This window comes from Macadamia integrifolia, chromosome 10, assembly GCF_013358625.1.
Source record: "Macadamia integrifolia cultivar HAES 741 chromosome 10, SCU_Mint_v3, whole genome shotgun sequence".
NCBI lineage: Eukaryota > Viridiplantae > Streptophyta > Magnoliopsida > Proteales > Proteaceae > Macadamia > Macadamia integrifolia.
In genome coordinates, this window is record NC_056566.1 from 7,493,525 (window position 1) to 7,515,892 (window position 22,368).

Below are 22,368 nucleotides of genomic sequence, written 5' to 3' on the forward strand. Positions count from 1 at the left end.
CCCCCCCCCCCCTTCTTCTTCTCTGTGCGATCTCCCTCCCTAAACTTTCTTCTTCTTCCCATGCGGTCTCTCTATCTCTCTTTTTCTTTCTTCTTCCCCTCTCCCATCGATCTGCTACTGCTATTTCTCTTCTCTATTTTCTGTTTCTACTGTTACCAGTCCTCTGTTCCTGGGCGACAACTGCTGCCCTAATCAAGTGGGGTAATCTGCCTCTCCCTCAATCTGTTTGGGCTAAGATTTTGAGCGAAGGAAGCCCTCTCCTAGGCAATCAAAACCCCTTCATATAAGTTCTTAATACTGCACCAAACGTGGAAAACCTTGACCTGCAACTAAGCTGTTCTAAGACTTCCGCCAGGCCTTGCTTCAGTGGTCTTATTCACTTTTCTGGATTACTACTACCAGTGATCCTTGTGTGGGTTTCGGAGTACAAGGGGTTGGGAGTTCAAATCTGAAAATCCCAAGAAGTTGGGCTAATGGGTTCATTTGCTGGATCGAACTGAAAAGTTCCTGGTTTTCCGCCACTAGAGAGTCTCAAGGAAGAAGACCTCAAACCTCTTTCCCCCTCTAATCTCTGTGTGATCACTCTCCCTGCCCTCTTCCCTGCGATCTCTCTTCTCATGTCTTTCTTTCTCCTTGTTTTCTCTTCTTTTCTGGTTCTGTTCCTACGATCTTAGCAGTTCAGCAAGGGATTATTGAACCCCCCCATTATCTGGTATCAGAGGAAATTTCTTGTCAACTTGTTTACTCCAATAGTTGCTTACACCACCCCCTCATCTGAACTGTGGACTCAATTACTTCGACAGAATGAAGAGATGTTGGAGATGGTTAGAGCTTTTCAAGAAGAAAGGGAAGCATATAGGATACAAAGGGAAGCATATAGGGTACAAAGGGAAGCATATAGGATGGAAAGGGAAGCCCAAGCTATTACCCTCCAGGACATTAACACAAGACTTGATGCCCTAGAGTCACGTATTCGGAAACCTGGCAGACAGCAAGGTCATGTTATTCATGACATTGTGACAATACCTCGAGAACCGTGCCCCCATCTAGAGACCATTACGTCAAGCTTTGTTGTCGATGTTGAAGATGAACAGGACTATCCGATGAAGGATGCTTCTGAAGAACTGATCGATGGCCCAATCTCATTTGTGAAGCCTCACCATCCGATTCCGATCAAAGTCATATCATTTGTTGACGATCATCATAAAATCGTAACCGTTGATCGCAAGGTGCTCTGGATCTTTACCCCTTTGGAGCCATTGATCGAGGATGCTGATCGAGTGGTGTTGATTCTCTCCTTCTATAAAACTCGTGGACGAGTTTTTCTAAACAACAAGGGAGTTGATGCAACGATGCTCCGATGGATCGACCCAAACCTACTCCAGAACTCGGACCAAGACCCAGATCCAATTTGGGTTCCAAGTTATAAATTTGGGTTCAAGATTAATAGAATATTCTAGGATTTTATTTTTATTTGAGAATATTTGTTATCTTTTACTTTAGGTTATTTTGGGGTAGCTATTAGGTAAGTAGAACTTTTCAGTTTTAATTTTATTGTGTTTCTATTTTATTAAATTTTAAATTAGGAAGCTTCTTTTATGTTAGATCAATTTACTAGTTAGCATTTTTCTTTTTTAGTAACTCTTTTCCTACTTATGTAAGGCCATGGGCTACAATAATTTTCAATTAATTAATGAAGAATGAATTTAAGTTGTTAAAGGCCTGTGCGGCTGCTCTCTCTCTCCCCTCCCCTCCCCTTCCCTCCCTTCTCTGTGAGAACCCCCCCTTTCCTTCTTCTTGGAGTATCTCTTCTTTTCCCCTTCTCTCTCTCATTCCCTCCTTGTCCAGCAAGACAACCCCCCCTTCTTCTTCCCTGCGACCTCTCTATCTCCCCTCTTCTCCAATCTTCCTTTCTCCTTCTTTCTTCTTTTCTAGTTTTGTTCCTGTGATCTTAGCAGTCCAGCAAGGGAGGTATTGAAAACCCCTGGCATTACGGTGTATAGCAGGCCTTTGCTCCTCGGAGCCAATATGGATAAATACCACCCATGACAACATAGTCTTTTCATACAAGTGCCAAAAGTTGGCAGAATATAGATAGGTTCAGTATCACCCACAATCAAGCACAATTCGTTCATACAAGTCTCCTAATCTACACAAAACACTTACAATTTAACACACAGCAGTATATTATGAAAGCCTCTATTCGAGTCCCAGCAATACTCTTAAAATTTAAAAAAAGTTCAATGCTTACAAACACCACCATTTCAAGGTTATTATACACACCATATTGATCAGAGAGCGTTGGCCCGATAAAAGCATAATAAGGTCCACAATGCCCCCCATCACTGTGAACCAAAACACTGCAAACAAAAATGGATAAGTAAGGGGCGGGATGAAGGGAAAATATAATGCAAGTCCTTAAAGTAAAGCCGCATAACTTTTGTTCATAACATCAAAGCATAAGAACTAATCCTACCATTGAATATAATACAGTAAGAAAAAGATATAGTTAGACTGGGTAAATCCAAAGCTACTCATCAAACAACAATCAAGCAAGAAATTTGTTTAATGAGGAATTTCAACAACCCAATAATATCACTCAGAAGAAGACCAATATTTTAATGGTTGTATCCAGACAGTGTAAATCCTGATAACTGATACCTGTGAAGTGTATAAAGGTTGCGAACTCTCTTCTCTGCTTCAGGGGACAAATATTTTCCATTATCTCGATCAAGGTCCAATTGCAGAGGATAAACATAATGATCATTTATCTATAACAATAAAATCCAATAAATTAAACCATTTTTCAGAAGAGAATATCGAATGAATACAGGGGGTGAAATTATCCTCCCAGCTAAAGAAATTCGGATACTGTTATAACTTATAATCAAGAAAAAAAAGTTCAGATGATAGCGTAAAAAAGCAAAATAATATAATAGTTCAACCAAACAAAAGACCAAAAGAAGCGACCCAACAGCTTACAAAAAATGCAGTATTTAAAAAGGGTCATTAACCGGTATATAAAACAACAATCTGAAATTTGACTTGAATCATAGTTTTTCCAGTTAACCCCATTAGGTCTCCATAGGCACTTAAAGTTTCCCAAATGAGGAAGAATAACAAGGTGGCAGTGCCATAAAAGATTCTGTGCCAGCCATAAATAGGAAGCAACATCCTCCTAACCCCCCCCCCCTTTCCCCAAAAAAAAACCTAAATACAAAGCTTCAACCAAAAGAACAGCAGCCCCAACACTACTATACACAGCAATGACTTACAGTGGACATTGGCAAAGTTGGTGACTATAGTTGCAAGGTTCAATGCAGCATTTCAAAGAGACATTATATGATATTATAAAGTTCAATTAAAAAATAGTGAGGAGAATCCGGGCATCTAATGAGTAATACAGTTCTACATATTGCAACACACTCGAAGATTTTTGTAGCATTCAAATAATTCATTTCACGTTAAATTTGTATCTCCAAATTCTAATTAGCAACCTATGGGTTTGATATAAGCCGTTCCTAGTTTAATATTGAATTATGTATGACTTCGCATAGTGGAAGCTCTTAAATTCTCTCTCCATTAAAAAACAGAGTTCATAACCTAAACCATAATTACATTCAGACAATTTGTTCCCTTCCAATTTCACTTTGAGCAAAACAATACAAATAAAGCAAATACAAACAGGGGAAAATGTGTAGCAATAATACAAAACAAATCACGATGTGGAATAAAGGTAGCATACTTCTAACCTTCATCGTACAGCTCCCACATTTATAATCAAACCGTTTGAGCAGAAGCTGAAGGACAGGAGGGAAGTCAGTGAACAGGACTCCTTTCGTAGCATCCTGGAGAAATCAAATTAACATCATTTCCTCTAAAAATAAACCAATTGTGTGTGTGAGAGAGAGAGAGATATGTTTTTATAAATGGGAACACGGAAGCGAAGGGTGCGATCTATGTTTGTGTATTTTTGCTAGTGTATATATATATATACTTATTTGCAAACAATTAACATGCTTAATGCTTTCCTGACAGGGTTCCATAATCACGTTTAGAAAAGCATTTTCTATTTAATTATATTTTTAAAACCTTAGATAACGGAATCATTTACATACAGAATCTACGTGATGCTTTATATAATGCTCAAATGTATTATAACCAGATTAGAAAAGTAGTGTGTAAAGTAATGAAGACGGTGGGGGTAGATTTAAAGAATTGACCCACATTATTTTCATAAATCGCACCCTTCACTTCTGTGTTCGAATGTATAGAAACATCTTTTTCTCTCTTTCACACACACACAATTGGTTTATTTTTTGTCATAGATAGATAAGCGAATAAATTGCCAAAATATAACTATGCTGAACCTACGGAATTGACTCTATATCTGAGAAATCTGTATAATCACAACCTTTATGAGGTTTACATTTTAATTTTAACAGTTTTTTTATTTTAATTAATTATGATTTTTTTCTTTAACTAATCAGATTTTTTTTTTTTCAATATTCAACTGGAAAAAAAATATATCTAATTAGTTAAAGAAACAAAAATCATAGTTAATTAAAATAAAAAAACTATTAAAAATAAAATTTGAACCTCATAAATGTTGTGATTATATAGATTTCTCAAATATAGAATCAACTCAATAGGTTCAGCACCGTTGTATTTCACTCTCCCATGTGTTTTATCTAGGAAGGACAGCGCATGGCCTAATTACACCTAGAGTCTATAATGTCAAACTACACTTAATAGATTTAGTTCATTGAATATTCATCCCTAATTGTTGGAACAAACCAAAAGTTTGTGAGAAGGAAAGAAAATGAAGGAAAACCCATTAACATCCCTAATTGTTGGAAACTCTTCAAGGACACACTGACTATGATGATAATACAAGGTGGGTTTGGTATTATTCAACTCAAGGTAAAAATTTGGACAAATTTTTTCCCTTTTTTGATTTACAATTTTGGTTTGTTGAATTGATTGCCAATTGTATGTTTCCTTTTAATTTACTTTATTCAGTGCATAAAAAATTGCATTTACTTTCATTTTAATGATAATTGTAAAGATAAATGATTTAGATAGAAAATTACATTTATCTATTTTCTTTTAATTTTTTAGGATATGAGAACATCCCAAAATTTACAGTGAAATTCGGAATATATGCAGTTAGTAGCCCATTGTCTCACGGATGGGTTATGTTGCTGCCAAAAACCCCGTGAGTTGGTCCTGCACAAGCACAGACGGCAGAGGCCCGGAGCTTTGTCCGGGGTTAGTCCTCCGACGCTCAAGTTAGGGTCAGCCGCACAGTTTTCAGTAAGGGAGTAATGGTGAGGGTCTGAATGCTTACCTTCTTCTTCTTCTCGGCCCCCTTTTATGGTTCCTCGGGTCTAGGGTTTTTCCTTGCCTCTCCCTCTGTCCTTCTCGAATACGGCCGTCCTTCTTGTGGGGAATATTCCCTTCATGCAAACGACGTGATCGAGCGTGATTGAATCCTTGGAATCCTTATCTGGTGGGTGACACGTGTCACGGGGCGACACATGTCACGGGGGCGACACGTGTCCTTTCCCCACTGAGAGATCAATTTGGCTGTATCAGGTAATGTCGCAAACTGAGCAAAAGGATTTTAAAAGTCCAGCAAATTTCCACACATTTAAATGTGATGATGGTTATGCAAAAACTTGGCTTGGCATTATCAACTATTAGAATTATCTTAATGAGACAGAGTAAATATTTTCATAAACTGATACACTTTGTTGTTTCTAATGAAGTTTCACAGTTTGTTCTTCCAAAGGGAAAGAATCTAGATAAGTATTTGAATGGAATGAAATCAGGTGATTTGATGAAGACAAACAAAAATTCAACCATTCCTGTCATAGCTACTGACCTTCTTAGTAAACTATGTTTGGATAATCTATAAGGGTTATTTGAAATTCAAAATAAATTATTGTCAATAGAAAATGACAATCTATCAAAGTGTGTGGTCATCACAAGTTCTAAGTAAATTAAATTTGTGAAGCTTTCGAATAAAAAAGGCAAATATAAATTGTTATGCTAATTTGTTAAATTATATTTATTTTCTAACATTTATTTTTAAAATTTTAACTCCAGATTCCAAAATAGAAATGATCTTCTTTCTGTTCCGATCTTTCGGTAAAAAATTTCATTTCTTGTTGCAACTAGATGATTTTAGGTTGTTGTGTGAGTATAGGTATGAACTTAACTTTCCTCGTAAATTATTGTCTACATATATATATATATATATATTTTTTTTTTTTTTTCTTATTTGCAAACAATTATCATGTTTAATGCTTTCCTGACAAGGTTCCATAATCACGCTTAGAAAAGTGTATTCCATTTCATCATATTTTTAAAACCCAAGATGACCGAATCATTTACATATAGAATATACGTGATGCTTTATATAATGCTCAAATGTGCTGTAACTAGATTAGAAGTGCAATGTGTAAAGCAATGAAGGCAGTGGGGGAAAATCTAAAAAATTGGATCACACTCTTTCCACAAATCGTTCTCTTCACTTCCGTATTCAAATGTATAGAAACATCTCTTTCTCCCTCTCTCTCTTACGCACACACACAATTAGTTTATTTTTTTATCACAGATAAGGAAGCGAATAAATTGCCAAAATACAACTGTGCTGAAGCTACTGAATTGAATCTATATCTGAGAAATCTATATAATCACAACTTTTATGAGGTTCAAATTTTAATTCTAATATATTTTTTTATTTTTATTAATTATGGTTTTTTCTTTAACTAATCTGGTTAGTTGAAGAAATGCAGTTGTATATTATTTACAGTGCGTTGTATACAAAATGCCGCCTATTGTGTTATATAAGACGGCTTTTGCTGGAAAACACCATGTTAATATTTAATGGCACTTGTAGGAAACGCCGCTAAAGGCCTCCACTCAAGTACCGCCATTGACCATTTTTCTTGTAGTGAACTTCCCATGTATATTGGGGTTTCTATTCTTTTAACCACTTCATTACTTATTTCAAAATAAAGAGCAATGCTACAATCCAAGATTTGGATGTTTTGCAAAACCAGTTCTATGTGAGTGTGTGTACAATGGTGAATCAGTCACAACCATTGTCTTAAAGCAAATGGGCAATCCAAGGTGTTGAATCTTCGGTTTGGGACTGGTGGTCAAGCCTTTCCGCAGGCCATAGGTAGTGAAGCCTTAGGTTATGTCTCCTCCTTTCCTCTTTTCCTAGTTTTTGTCCTTCCTAAATCACTATTCAGCAAGTATTCCAACAACTTCCTATCACTATCTGTAACGACCCCAAACTCGAGATAAGGGTATGGTTACATCTTCATAGGCGAAATTAGACAAATGATGATAATAAGTTAAATAAATACTTATTTATAGATTAAAGAGGCATCTCCCATGGAAGAAAGTTGCTTCCTTGAAGGTTGGTATATATGGTTTGGAAGGACAAGGAATGGGATCTCTAAACCCCTTTTTTCTTTTATGTAAAAAATGAATGGATCACTCTTAGAAAGGATTAGAGAATAAACCCAAGAAGATTAATTACATGAGAAGAAACAACCAAGGCATCTTCTTGGGTATGCACTAATATATAGAGTGGACTCCCCCTAGTCTTTTTTTTTTTTTTTTTTCTTGTCATTTTATTGTTGAATTTTTTTTAACCAATACTATCCTCAAAATCAATAAACATAGGAAATGATCTCCAAATCCATAATTTTATATAAATACATTAGTTATAAGGCATTCAATACTGTTGTGGATTTTGGGAAGATTTTTTTCAATGACTTTTTTTTTTTTTTGGAGGGGATGGGGGAGCTTATATGGTAATATGTACATTAATCTATGTGAAAGAAAAAGTCTATTTATTTTTCAAATTATACCCTATTAAGTAGTGAATGATCATATGTTGAAATCTCTTGGAAAAAAAAAAAAAAAAGATAATGTAGAGGAAGGATAAGCCTTCGAGAAATCTAAGTTCTTCATTACTTCCCAATTATGTTGAAGATCCAAAATGCCTTTCAACGTTCCTTGGCATCCATTTAGGTGCAATGATAGCCATTGAGAAAAACTCGGTAAAAAAAGAATCATTAAATTCAAGGCTTTTAGAAAGAAATAAAAGAGACCATAGTTGTATCATTTTGACCTTCCAAATTGATAGAACTAATTAAGAGGTTAAGATCCTTCAATTAGGACAATCTTTGGAATTTTACCATTGATATGGGTTTAAGGTGCTTTGAAATATGGACCCTTCCTTGAAATAAAATTAAGGTTATTTTTGTAACACCTCCTATCCCTTAGAAAGAAAAATAGATGTTCATCTCATAAGCTGATTATATAGAAACCTCACTTTTATTACTTTGTTACTAATAACCATCTCACTTTTGTCCCAACCAAAAACCACCAAAACCCATTGGTACCTTTGAAAAACCCTCTCCAACTTTCAATGTTACCTTTAATGGATTCTTAGGGTAGAAATCGTCTGAAATTCTCATCTTGTACAATTCCACCCTAAACGGCTGACATGTGTAATATTCCATATCTACGGTTTAGATTAATCAACCATAATACAATGTTAAACCAGTGAAAAAACCGTCTTGTGTTATGGTTGATTAATCTGAACCGTAGATATGGAATATTATACGTGTCAGCCGTTTAGGGTGAAATTGTATGGAATTGTACGAGATGAGAATTTCAGACGATTTCTACCCCCCTCAAGCTTGGTGGCAATGGTATTAAAGCGTTCAATACACAAAATTCTTTAAACAAAGGGTTTTCTGAAGATTTAGGCATGAGAGTATACAAACACTTGGCTTCTTTTTCTCTTTTCTCCTCTTCTCTCTCCTAGGGCTTTTTTTCTTTTTGTTCTTCAATAAGTTATAAAATAAATCCCCAAAATCCACTTAAGAAGGTCCAACAAAAGCCCCAAAATCGTGTAAGTTTAACCACCCGGCTCAGATTGAAATCTACTATGGCATATTGACCTTACTTCAGTATGGGAGTCATAACTTTTTATATATAACTTCAAATGAATCGATTCTTGTTGATTTTAAAAGTAAATTCAAATATCTACAACTTTGTAGATATCATTCCTCTAGTTCATCTTCAAAATATCTCAAAAATCAACTCAAAGTCATGTGAACTGAAATCATAATGAGAAACTGTGTTGGCTCTATTTCAGAGTGATCATATGAAAAAAATCATATCTCTATGGTCCAAACTCCGATTGAACCTATTCTTTTTCCTATAGATAGAAGACTTAAAGAATTATATTTCTTATGTTTATACCTTCAACCTAGATGTAATGCATAAATAAATAAATAAATAATGGGATTGAACCTAACTAATGGGCAAGATATTGTTTTTTTCAGCTTACACGTTAGCCTAAAGAACATGTCGTATCTTTTTACTTCGATATCCGATCGAGATCATTCCAATTATGATAGACTCTTAGGTCAAGGATATGAATTGCACATGTCTTGTTCTAAATTTTTCATCTAGATTTTCTAAAAATACCCTCAAATATGCTGCCATTGTATAAAATAATGGTTTCTTCCCTTTTAATGAAAGGTCCTTTATCCACTACTTACACTTTCACACATGCAATGTGTGACACATCTCTGAGCACTATCAATATAACTCAGTGCTCATACACAACCACGACATCACCTCTGACCACCTCATCATTGACACATGGCCAAGGTTTCCAACAAGGACAACCAATATGCAACACATGATTAAAAAAAAAAAAAACACTTTTATGATTGGTTTTTATTACATCCACTTTTTGGCCCCCGCAATGCCTGATTCATTTACTTATAGAAACTATGGGACACTTTATTTCATGCATGTTTATACCATTGTGAGATTAAAGACAATGTATAGAGGAAATGAACTCAAAGACAACTACACACTACTGACAATATTGGATTGAGATAGACAATGAATATTTGTATAAGCTAATACATTGTATTGTTTTCTCTTATGTTTAATATTTTGCTTTTTAAAAGGCAACAAAATTTTAGATTTTTTTTTAATGGAATAATATCAGAAGATCTAGTAAAAACATTTAAGGGTTCAAGTAAGTTTGTATAACTGTTGAATTTCTCAGTAAACTCTGTTTAGATATTCTCTGTGAGTTACTTGATATTTGAAGTCAACGAATGTCATTAGAAGATGACAATAAACTTGTGTCCTCAGTAATAGCTATAGCTTTTGGCATAGTGATTAGCGTTTCAGCCTAAAGACAAAAAAATTGGTATAAGAGATGACGTCGCACTACCCAATGAGTTGAAGAAAATAAATAAAAAAACAACATAATTGATTGTATATCAAACCATCCTAAAACAAAAAATTTATATCAAAGCCAAGTTCAGCATCACCCTTTGACAATCTATCAAAGTCCATGATAGTTACAAGTTCTCATTCAATAAATTTTGTGTTGCTTTCAAAGAAGAAATAAAAGAAATGTAACTGAAAAGTATTATACTAGTTCATTAAATAATTTTAATTATTTAATATTTATTATTTTTAAATGAAAGAATTATATATTTATATTAATATAAGAACTAAAAAGAATGATATACAAAGTGATATGCATTTCTTATTTAATTTTAAACTCCAGGTTTCGATTTAATTACAATTTTCTATTCGTTTTGTTCTTGGGCTGGAAATTTCCTTACTTGGGGGAATAAAGTGATTTAACTACAATCTTTCATTTGTTTCATTATTTCGATTTAAAAATTTATCTATTTTATTCTCATGTTTTCAAACAATTAATATGAATAATGTTTTTAATACATGACTAAGAAAAAAAAAACGCTTTATTTGATGCATGTTCGCATCATTGCGAGATTAAAGACAGTGTATAAAAGCGATTAAGGAAGGGGACTCAAAGACAGCTACACATATTAATGCTGCATTTAGTAATGTTTCTATCTTAGGCGTTAGTAAACATGTTCTGAACTGTTCTTGGGAGAGTTCTTGAACCAAATGGCGTTTAATAAAATCTTTTCTGGATCACATATATAATACTATTTCCAATATTCACATTAATGTCATTATTCACATTAGTGACCATAAAGTCTCCATGTCAAATGGCTTGTTCTCCCCGGCTGGAATAAGTGGATCAATTCATTTCTTTAAAGATTTATATGAGAGTTTCCTACCTCATAGGGCTCAATAATCAATTCATTTGGCGGCTTATCTTAATCTATAGTATTTAATTGAATGAGATTTCTTGCAAAAATATCTCACTTTTTTCTTGGGTTAACTAGAAGAAGTTAATTACATGAGTTTTAAACTTGAATTTGGTTTAATAGTCAGTTTTTTGGTATCATGTCAAGGGTAAAATCATAAAAAAAATATATATATTTTTTAAAAATGAGAAGGCTAAAACCAACCGATTTGGGCCTATATATGACAATCCTTGCCTTGTATTCTTCCAAGGTCTCTTCATTGACTTGTCGTTCTTTGGTGGTCTCATTTCACATTTGGGAGAATAAAGGAGGTTTAATAATATGGGAGCACAAGAAGTGGAACTAGGAGTCTAGAGTTGGTATCCTCCTAACAGTCCTATTTTGCAAGTGTGAGCTATGTTAGGTTGATATATGATCGATTGGCCCAATCTGGCTTTAGATGGGTTGGACCATAGTTAGCAAATTCGGATTCGGGAATTATTCGGATGGAGAATTATTCGGAATAATTCGGACGATTAATTTAAGGATTCGGTCAAAAAAGCGGTCAAAAAATCTTATTGGGGTTTTTTTTTTAAAAAAATTGATTTTTTTTATTTTTTTATTTTTTATTTTTGGTTTTTTTTTTAAATAATGTNTAAATAATGTTTAAATGGACCGAATAATTCGGTTTAATTCGGATTCGGTCCGAATTATTCGAGAATTATATTCATTTTTGAAAAAGTCGCGAATTTTAAAGAATTTTATTTTTAATTCGGATTCGGTCCGAATTTTTGATAAAATTCTTTAAAATTCGGTTCGGCCGAATAATTCGCGAATTATTCGGCCGAATTGCTAACTATGGTCTAGCGTGCATTTAATGTTTAGAAATGCTTTATTTATGTGCGGTCCTGGATTTCATGTTTAAACGTATTTTACCATTACCATTAGATGCGCATCAGATGCCCTGGTACGCCATAAAGGAATTCAGTCCTCAAATGACATGAGTTTCTCTTTTATGTCTTAGTTGCTCAAAGCACTTTGATTCACCACAGTTTTAAGATTCAACAATGAACTTGAGAATAGAAAAATAAACTTAGAATTTTATCCCAAAAAAAAAAAAAAAAACCTACAAACTACAACTACTGAGTTTTCAAAACATTAAAACTCTTAAAAAAGATGATAAAGATAAGATAAAAAGAAACTGAATTTAAATCTACTTGTATCTTTAAAAAGAAATAACATTTGAGTGGTTTTGTGTATCAGTTGTTCAATCTCTTCACATTACTTAAGTGTCTCCCTTAAATAGCTCCCCAAATTTCAAACATACAATTTCTGATAACTGCTCCCGACTTATCTTTCTTGTCTCTCTTTTGTGAAAGTTGTCATAACTGTAAGCCAATTGTCAAAAAAAGATAACCCAATCTTCAGCACATGGCCAAATTATCACACATTCTTCCTTCTTATTAATCGGTTGATGTATTGAATATCACCCAGAAGTCCTCGTATTTCTTCTCAATATGGAGTGTGGGCATTTCTTGGATTGCCTTGATTTTGATGGGGTTGACTTCAATGCCTCTTTCACTCACAAGGAACCTTAACAATTTCCCTGTCGTTGCTCTGAATACGCATTTATGGGGATTCAGCCTCAATTGGTACTTCTTGATTCTTTCAAAGAATTTCCTCAGAGTGGGGTTATGCCCCCGTAAGTCCATAGACTTCACTATCATGTCATGTAGGATAGTTGTAGTTGCTCTTTGATAAGTTGCCCCCACATTCTTTAGTCCAAATGGCATCACCTTGTAACAATTGGTTGCCCAAGGAGTGGTGAATGTTGTCTTTCCTCTATATTCTAGGTGCATTCTCACCTAGTTGTACCTTAAGAACCAGTCTATGAATGAAAATAAAGCATGCCCGACCATGTAGTTGACGAGTACATCAATGAGAGGCAACGGGAAATCATTTTTTAGGCTAACCATGTTGAGATCTCAGAAATTGACACACATGTGTACCCTTCCGTCTTTCTTGGGAACTGGAGCTATCCAGCACTCCATTGCTTCATTACTTCTTCCCTGATTTTCTCACTCCATTTGGGATGCATTCTCCTTGGCCTTTGTTTGGCCGGCTTTGCATCAAGGTAGATCGGCAAAAGGTGTTGCACAATGTTGGGATCAATCCCAGGTATGTCATCGCATGACCCGGCATAGACTTCTATGAACTCCTTAAAGAGACTGATCATTTATGATGCCTCTTCATTGTCTAGGGTAGAACCAATTTTTACCTCTCGAGGGCATTAGTCTATTCCTAAATTAATGACGTAGGTATCCTTTCCAACAATCGACGACCCAAGTAAGATCCTAAACTTTAAAGTAGTTAAGAGATATTATCTGTTGCATTTTCAACTCTGTCATTGATGAGCAAGATGATGGTAATACATTACTCTAGGTGACAAAATGTGGTCGTTCTTTTCTTTGCCCTTTAGCTGTTGGCACAGGCCTCAGCTAAAGAGGGGCATTTTGTAGACATCCAATTTTATCACCCTCCTCTGGCTATGATGACATATGGATCATGGACATGACCTCTCACTTTCAATTAATAGAGATGATAGTTGACTGAAGTAACCTAAACCATGAATATTTCATACTCACCTAAGGATCCCAGAAATCCCGCATGAAAGAAAAGAAGGGTCCAATTATCACTTCTAATATATGAAAAAATCCAGTCAGAATGACCATACGGATGGATAGTACTCAGAATCATGATTCCAACGATATATGGTACGTTAAAATTGGATTGTCGGATCTCCCGTAATCATTACCAGAAAATCACACTTCGTGCAAGCGTAATCTTGCCTATCCCAGGTGCATAACCCTGCGTGCCGTACACACAGCCCTTCCAGCCCCATGTGCATTGCCCTGCCTACCCCACATGCACAGCCCTGCATACCATACACACAACCATACCTGCCTCGTCCAGGTGCCCCACGTGCCTCGCGTGTGCCCCCGCATGTCTACACGGCCCCTCATGCCTTATGTGCACCATCGTGTGCCTCGTGCATGCACCTGCATTCCTCAGTAGTGCACCCACGTGCCTCTTAAGCGCCCCCACGTGCCTGCCTGCCCTCGCGTGCCTGCATGCCCCTACGTGCCTCTCACGTGCCCCTGCCTTGCACATGCACCCCAACCTTGTATGCACCCCTGCGTGTTACACCCGTGCCCTAATCCGGTCTAATTTGAAACTATTGTGACAGGCCTCGGATTGGAGATCGAAAGTACGATAAGGTTTTGGCTCACAACTACACATTGCTGAAAGGGTAGAGATGACCCCACATGTTCATGCATCGCATACCTATCTAACTGAAGGGGATTCATACCTTCCGATCCCAGAGGGTAAGTGACCTGACTCCCCACACTTGAATTCTGGCATGTATCATAAATTTGTCGAATAACCTTGAGCATGTCCGAGGGCAACCACCCGTGTGAGACCAACCATGGGATAGCAAGCTATCAAGACAACAAGCTATCTTGACCACTAGAAACAGGCCACCAAAAGCAGCCTAGGCCTAGATCCGGTGCCTTTTTTTGGTGGGTTAACAAGCTACTGTCGAGGTTCCGAATGGATGGGTTGGACTTTCTTTGGTTTGCATTGTTTAATTAAGTTACGATACTTATTAGGATCATTATCAAAAAAATGAGGCAAATCATACTCGCAATCAGAGATTTTATTGATGTTAAAAAAAGGAGTAACAGACTCAAGATAAATGAACTCCGATTTTTCATTGAAAGGAAATACAAGAATGTTATCGATAACAACATGTGACTCAGTAACAGACTTGATGAAAAACTTGGTGCTTTCATATGTGGAATTCAGACCGGTTGACTCAAGAGCATGAATAAACTTGAAGTTGTCTCCAATGCTTATCCAATTCAAAAGTGGTTCACTGGCTTACTGAATAAGCAGGTGCAACAACGGGCCTTCTTCTCCTTCAAGGACGGGCATTGCAACTTTTTTCATAGTTCCATGGTCGCTTTCTTTCACTTAAGGCTGCTTGGTCACAAAGATGAACTGGTTGATCTCGTGTTCCCTGAAGCCAAACTTCCTGAGAGGTGAATCTTACCTGAGGCTACTTAGCCCTTTCTCGATGACTTCAAGCTTTTCCAATCAATCATTTGAAACCATTCCATTCCCTTGATCACATCTCTGTTCGCCACTCCGGGTCTTCCAGTTGCAGTTGGTTTTAGCACAATGTACGCAAATAATCATTCTTCTTACTCTTCTTTCTTTGGCATAAGTGCTTCTTCCTTGGAAGGTTTGGGCTTGAGCTCACGCAATTCCTATGCACGTATTCCTAGTAAGAATGAGCAATTATGATTCCTTAGGTCCTTAGGCAGGTGTAAGCTCCAGACAAGTTTTACTTTTATTTCCCATTCCCTCTTTATAAGAATCCAAGGATTTGTTGTCTCCTTTGGATGAGTCAAAGTAGTTGGGCTGTAAGAGGATTCCTCATCTTCAATCACTACTATCTAAGATATGCTGGTGATATAGCTTTCCTTATTGTTCTCCCCGATCCAGAGTTCTTCTAACCCGTGGGTGACCTAGTCGAACTCATCCTGAAAGAAAACCTTGAATCCCGATTGCATATTAGCAACGGTCTCATCAAACAATGGCTCGACATTTCCACAAAATGGAAAATCTTCTCCTTCCCTCACAAATTATCCATTGAGGGTGGGGTAGTAAGAAGCTACAATTCTTCAAGTCATTCTCAACACTTTGTGACCTTCTTCTTATTTTTGGCCTTCTTCCTTGTTGCATCCTTTTCCCTTGCTTTGTCATGATGGAGGAACATATCTGAAACCTCCTCTGCTTTTTTGCTTTCGACTATCTTTGGGAATTTTGACATATCTTGGTGATACTTACCAAGTCCCATTATCCAAAAATATTGCATATTTTTCATCATGCGACTAACCGAAGGACTCTAGACTACCTCATAGTTTGCTGGGATGCTTTCTTCAACAGCTCCCTTGCTAAGAAAAGCACATGTCCCTTCGATCTCAAATATGCTGAGTTGGACTTCATTCTCCTATTCTTCCCCTTTTTCAATGTTTTCTAGGTATTAAGTAGCTCGGGATCCCCTGAAATTGTTATCATCTTCCCCTAATGTATGAATTTCACTTTCTGGTGCATACTAGAGGACATTGCCTTTGCCTGATGTATCCATAGCCTGCCCAGAAGCATGTTGAAGGATGCCGAGATATCTATCACCTAAAAGTCAATGTCAAACTTCACTAGGGCAATCATGACAGCCTATCGTGAGGACTCCGAGGATCTCTCTTCTAGTGTTGTCATAAGCTCGCACCTTTTGGTTCTCTATATTCAAATAGATGCTTGAAGCTAACCTCAAAGGTAACACATTTAAGGTAGACCCATTGTCAATCAGAACCTATGGGACAATCTTGTCATGACATTCCATTGTTATATGCAAAGCCTTATTGTGTCGGATTCCCTTGGCGAGCAACTCAGAGTCTGAAACATTAAGGACTACACTGCATAGGTTGCCCTCACTATTTGTGAGAGTTGCGTCGGATCAATTTCAATAGGCACTTGCACATTAGTGAGGGACTTGAGGACGGCCTCACGGTGCCAGGGGGAAGCCATTAATAATCCACAGATCGAGATATTGGCCTGAACCTTTTTTATGTTGAGTCAAAACAGGATTCTCTAGTTCTGCCTTTGAGACTCCATACTCCATTGGTTCTTGGTTGCTCCACCACCAAGGACTTGTTCTTGAACTCCTTCCTACATCTTGTCTCAACTACATTTATAGGCTTTTTGACAATGATCTCTGTAGGATACCGATCATCATCATCACTATTCGTGAAGGCTCCACCACCAAGGACTTGTTCTTGAACTCCCTCCTGCTTCGTGTTCTCTGTTACATTTACAGGTTTTTTGACAATGATATCTGTAGGATACCGATCATCATCATCACTGTTCATGATGGTAATGATGCCAACCATGGGATATCTTCTTTGGCATACTCTTCAGATCTCCTTCTTGGCTTGGAGTTGGGGTGGTGGGCCTCCAAAAATGTCGAGAGATCTTACCTATACTTTCTTTACTGCATTGAAGAGAATCTGAAGTTCTTGGTCTAATCTGTCCCCTCCGTTGCTTCTCCGAGAAGGTCCATTTGCTCATCATAGGATTGTTGACTAATGGCAACATCACCCAACATTTCTTCAGTTTCTTCTAAATGACTTGTCATCATATTCGTCTGTATGACCACATCTATTATTCGCTTCATGAATACTGCTTCAAGATCAACTTCTTCTTCTTCTTCACTCTCATCTTTGTAAGAGTTTCCACTGTCACTAGGGTCTTTATCTGAACCTGACCATTTTCCCTCTATTCGGATAGGGAGCACGAAACAAATGGCATTTGTGGGATCTATGATTGGATCAACTCCACTTATGGCGCACACTGGGTAATCTAATGGATTCTCGTGTAAGAAGTATACAGACATATCTTCTCATTGGTGCTCCAGGCCTCGTAGTCATCACTATCATTGTTGTCCTCATAATCCTCATATTCATCATCGGTATCTTCCTCTTCACTAATCTCTTCATCTTCACTATATTCTTCATTGTCGTCGATGCCCTTCTGCATCCAAACATTCATAGTATTCGGAAAGCACTAAACGGAATAGGTTTTGATCCCACATCGTACCCTTAGAGTTCATTAATGACATAATCTGGCTCATCATATTTGATATCACTTCCTATGTGGATAAGACAAGCATGTTCTTTGATCTGTTCACCAGCCACCAATTCCATCACTTCCTTGAGCAAATCATCCATGACTTCTTCGAACATTAGCGGATCACTTTCTTGGGGTGTGACTAGGCATATTAACAAGGTAGGGTCAAATTTTGAACTTTCTTCTCCTAGAAAATTCATTGACCATATTGGCGAAGTCACACTCCGAGATCTTGGCAATGCGAGGATGTCATTCTAGTTATAACCACCAATCCAACCTATTTCGGGATCGTAAGAAAGATGGTTATCCACCGATCCTAGGGAATTGGGATGATATGGTGTTGATAATGAGTATAAAGGAGGGTGATAGGAAGGGGAAGCAATGTAAGAGGTTGGGTATTCTAATGGGGACAAAGGATGATAAGATGATGATGGAGAAATATGGCCTTGGGTGATATGATGGAGGTGATGGTGGCGATGGTGAAGGTGGATGATATGGCGAGTCATGCATTGGCAAAGCAAGCAAGTACGAGGTGTGGAATGTAGGGAACTCGGATGTTGGTGGTGGTGGTTGAGGTGGGTATGTGGGTGATCAACCCATGACTGGAACCTCTGATACTTTCTCTTATGTGGCTTCTATCTCAAGAACCCTTTTGGATTCATCTTTCATTCTTCATGCTCTATCTCCCATGATCCTCCTGTAGGTATGGGAATCCATTTGACCTTTCTAAGCCTAAGGTCAGATGAGTTGAGATGGGTCATTCTCAACCACCTCTTCTTCCAATGTATATACACGACTACTATGAGAACCCCCATGATCATATGACGTAGGGTGAGAGTGCATGTCTGCATGGTACATATAGATTGCCCTTTACCATGAATTGCATTACTTCTTGTAAGCTATATTGATGAAGTTGATGATATGCCTTATGATTTTCGGAGGAAGAGGCAATCTTCGTAAATGCATCAACTTCTCGATCCACTCAAGTTCCCTTTGGTGATGATACTTCCGAGAATCTTTGATGAGGTGAGTTTGGTCAAAGAGCCACGGGTCAAAAATCTTGAGAGTCATTGGCCAACACATTAATTGTCCTGTGATCTGGGAGTGGGTTGGTTGTGACATTCGGGGATTGTTTGACCTTTACTTCAATAGTCCACTATCCACCAAGTCTTGGAAAGTGTGTTTTAGACTAATGCATCTCTCTGTCATATGGCCTTTTTTATTATGGTAAGAACAATATTCACAATCCCTAACCAAGCTAGCAGAGGGTTGCTAATTACTCTGGGACCCCAGTCCTTAAAAGGCCCGACTTCTTCAATTTTGTATACATTGTGGCCAATGAGATTCCCAAATCTGTGAACTATCTTTTTAGGTGAGGAGTCTTTGGGACACAAGAACATCTGGTTGGATTACATATGGTTGTGGACGAAAAGCTATTGCTAATACTGTCGACTGTTGAACAACACTTGCAATATTTGCTTTGGGGCTCTTTCCTCGCCCACTTTTCGCATTCTTCCTAGAATTCTTAACAACTTGTTGGTATTGTGCATCTCTTAAGATTGTGTTCTCAACATGTGTCCTTGTGGCTATTAATACATCAAATGTTTGCAAATGTTGATAATAAAGGACATCATAGTAGGGTTTGGAGGGATTTTCAATCAACATCTCCACATGCTCTGCCTCAGATGGGTGATCTATCATTTTAGTGGCCTTATCCTGGAACCTCATTAAAGGGCAGTGAATCCTTCCCTTGGCTGTTGTCTCAAAGTTTTAAGTTCTCATCGCTTCACATCTACCTTAGCATTGTAAGAGTATTACTTGGTGAAAACTCGCACCAGTGCTGCCCAATTTTGAGTTTGCATGGTTTCTAGTTGTGTGAGCCATCTCAATACTAATCCTGACAAGGTCAATATGAAAGTTGGACCCATTTGCTCATTAGCAAGCTGCCATGACTTGGAAATGCTCAGGAACACCTTCAAGTGAGCCTTGGGATCTCCTGATCCATTAAACCTTTCCTTTTTCCATTTGAATTTTTCAGGGATCCTTGTCCTAAAGAAGAAACTCATTTCACTAGGGTCTACGGCCTGGCCCTCCTGACATTTTCTTGCTCGGATCATGCTTTCGAGTTTCTCTAGCTATTCCCTTATTGTCTTTTCCTTTTCTGTCTCTAGCAGTTCCATTGAACATAAACAAAAAATTCTTCCTCCTCCTCATCAATCACCAATCTAGTAGGAATCCTAGCTATGACAACAATTCCTCAAGGGCCGGTGGACCAGGGTTGCTCCTATTCTCTCATGGTTAGAGCTAAATCAGTCCTAGGTTGGTTTCGAAGCATCTGCAATATCTGTGTCATTGCTTGCTTGAGATCATCCATTTTGACCTGCATTGCTTCCATTGGACAAACCCATGCTAGCTCAAGTGTGTCACTAATGTCCGGATCCCTTATGAGTGTTTCTATTCTGATCGAGCCCTTCGTGTCCTAAGATAAACAGTTTTGGGGAGACGACGGGGTGGACACTGGACTTGAGCGAGTTAACCGGTTATCCTAACGAGTCCAGATGGATTATGGGAAATCTTTTAGGCGTGGAATCATGCTTGAACCAAAAGTGACTTATTTTAGGACTGTTGTTTTTATTGTTTCGACTTTACAAACAAACGACACACAAATAGTTAGTTCATGAATGATAGGGATTGGATGGGGGTCCACGTCCCTGGTCTAATCCATATCATAAAGTGAGAGATACAAAAAATGGCTTAGATAGGAAAATTCCTATAAAATATTCCATGTCATTAGGGTCATACTTTTCTTAGTTTTCCCCACTTGGTCACCCTTCCTCCCAGTTCTCGCAGGATGGGTCTTGAAAGTAGTTCGGTGCTTTGCACAACTTTAATGGGAATCATCCCAGAGCTATGCATATCAAACCGCACAAATCTTATTCTTGAGGATGAAGGACACCTTTTATCCGAAACCCACTTAGGAGAGCATTTCCTCATGAATAAAATGCTTTGTAGAAGATTCTAATCTAATACCTCACACAGCTTCTACAAGTTAGCTTGTGGTGTTTCTAATGGTTTTCCATCCATTTCCTACATGATGAGGGGATGCAATGGATGCAATAGGACCGAACTGGCTAACCATGACAGGATCTATATACGTGAGGTACTTGATCCTTTTGATATACCCAAAGGTGTATCAAGGAGGTGGTTTCATTACCCATTACTCATGACTACACACGACGTTAGACAATTAGCCATGGGGGTAGATGGAACAGTGCTATGAGTGTGTGTATAAGGGTAGTGCGTGGATTGCTATCAACCGATCTTAGAATGCCATAATGTGCACGGACCTCCCCGAGGGTGATGGCATGTAATGGACATCCTCATCGTTTGATAGTTATTGCAAACATTCTAGTACAAGAAGCGGCTATCATTTGATCCCAGATTACTTAGAATGACATGCATGGACCTCTTTGAGGGTGCTGGCATGACAGGGAGTACCCTCGAAGTGATTCCACTTCCAGCACAATGCATGATGCGATTAGTACGTACAATTACAACATGGGTTAGAGGAACATGTTCTTAAGCAAGTTATTGTGGGAAAATGTTCTTGTATTCAACTGTAGCATCTATTTTTGGAAGCTTGAAATAGTTCAAGTGTTGGTGAAACTCGCTTTATAGGGATAGGGGGGCTTGTAAAGCGCTTCTAAGCCAAAGATAGTTGCCAAGGTCCAGGTCCAAGAGAAGAAAGACAGACTTTCTAAGCCGCCTACAAGAACTAGTGCTTTCCTATCCATACTGCCTATCCTCTATCTGATCCTCTATTTAGTCTCTGTACCTTTTCCTTCCCAAGAGGATCCGCTTGACTAAAAAGCTTTCCCGAGAAAGAGTACAAGCTACTTGATGAACCAACAAAGGAAACTCTCTCTCATCAAACCCAAGAGATGGATTTGACTACAATCTCCTTTTTACTCTATGACCAGTAGAGTTGCCATTGCGAGGGTCATTGTCACAGCCCATTCCCATAGAACAAGACCGGTGACCGGGTTACCTCCGGGTTACCCAAGACTCACCAGGATCCTCTGATGCGGTAAATCACAACACAACATGCAACACCAGATATGGAAATATAATTAAATAATTTAGCGAAAGACTCGTCACATATACCTATAAATTTCCCACTTACTCTTGATACCCAAATTGTTATACATAGTATATATATATATATGTACATGTGGCCCATAGGCATGATAATTACACAAGAGATAACAATGTAAATATCTAGAGCATAAAAAGGGGAATACATCAAAAGAAAAAAAAAGTAATGAATGGAAGATGCTACTGTTGCTCTGCAACGCAGCCCTTGTAAGTGCACCTGGCACTGTGCCCAAAACCCTCTAGAATCCACCAGTCCTGTGATACCCTACTTTTTAAA

The 22,368-nt window shown here is 37.7% G+C and overlaps 1 protein-coding gene across 1 annotated transcript in view; it reads right to left on the minus strand.

Annotated features, from left to right (window-relative positions):
* LOC122091616 (ubiquitin C-terminal hydrolase 13-like) overlaps positions 1–17,200 on the minus strand; it is a 31,826-nt gene extending 14,626 nt beyond the window's left edge. The window contains exons 1-4 of the mRNA XM_042661632.1: positions 16,928–17,200; positions 3,753–3,848; positions 2,662–2,771; positions 2,287–2,360 (exon numbers count right to left, since the gene is read on the minus strand). Of these exons, the coding sequence (XP_042517566.1) occupies positions 2,287–2,360; positions 2,662–2,771; positions 3,753–3,848; positions 16,928–17,200 (553 nt within the window). The remainder of the gene's footprint in view (positions 1–2,286; positions 2,361–2,661; positions 2,772–3,752; positions 3,849–16,927) is intronic.
* Positions 17,201–22,368: the final 5,168 nt, after the last annotated feature.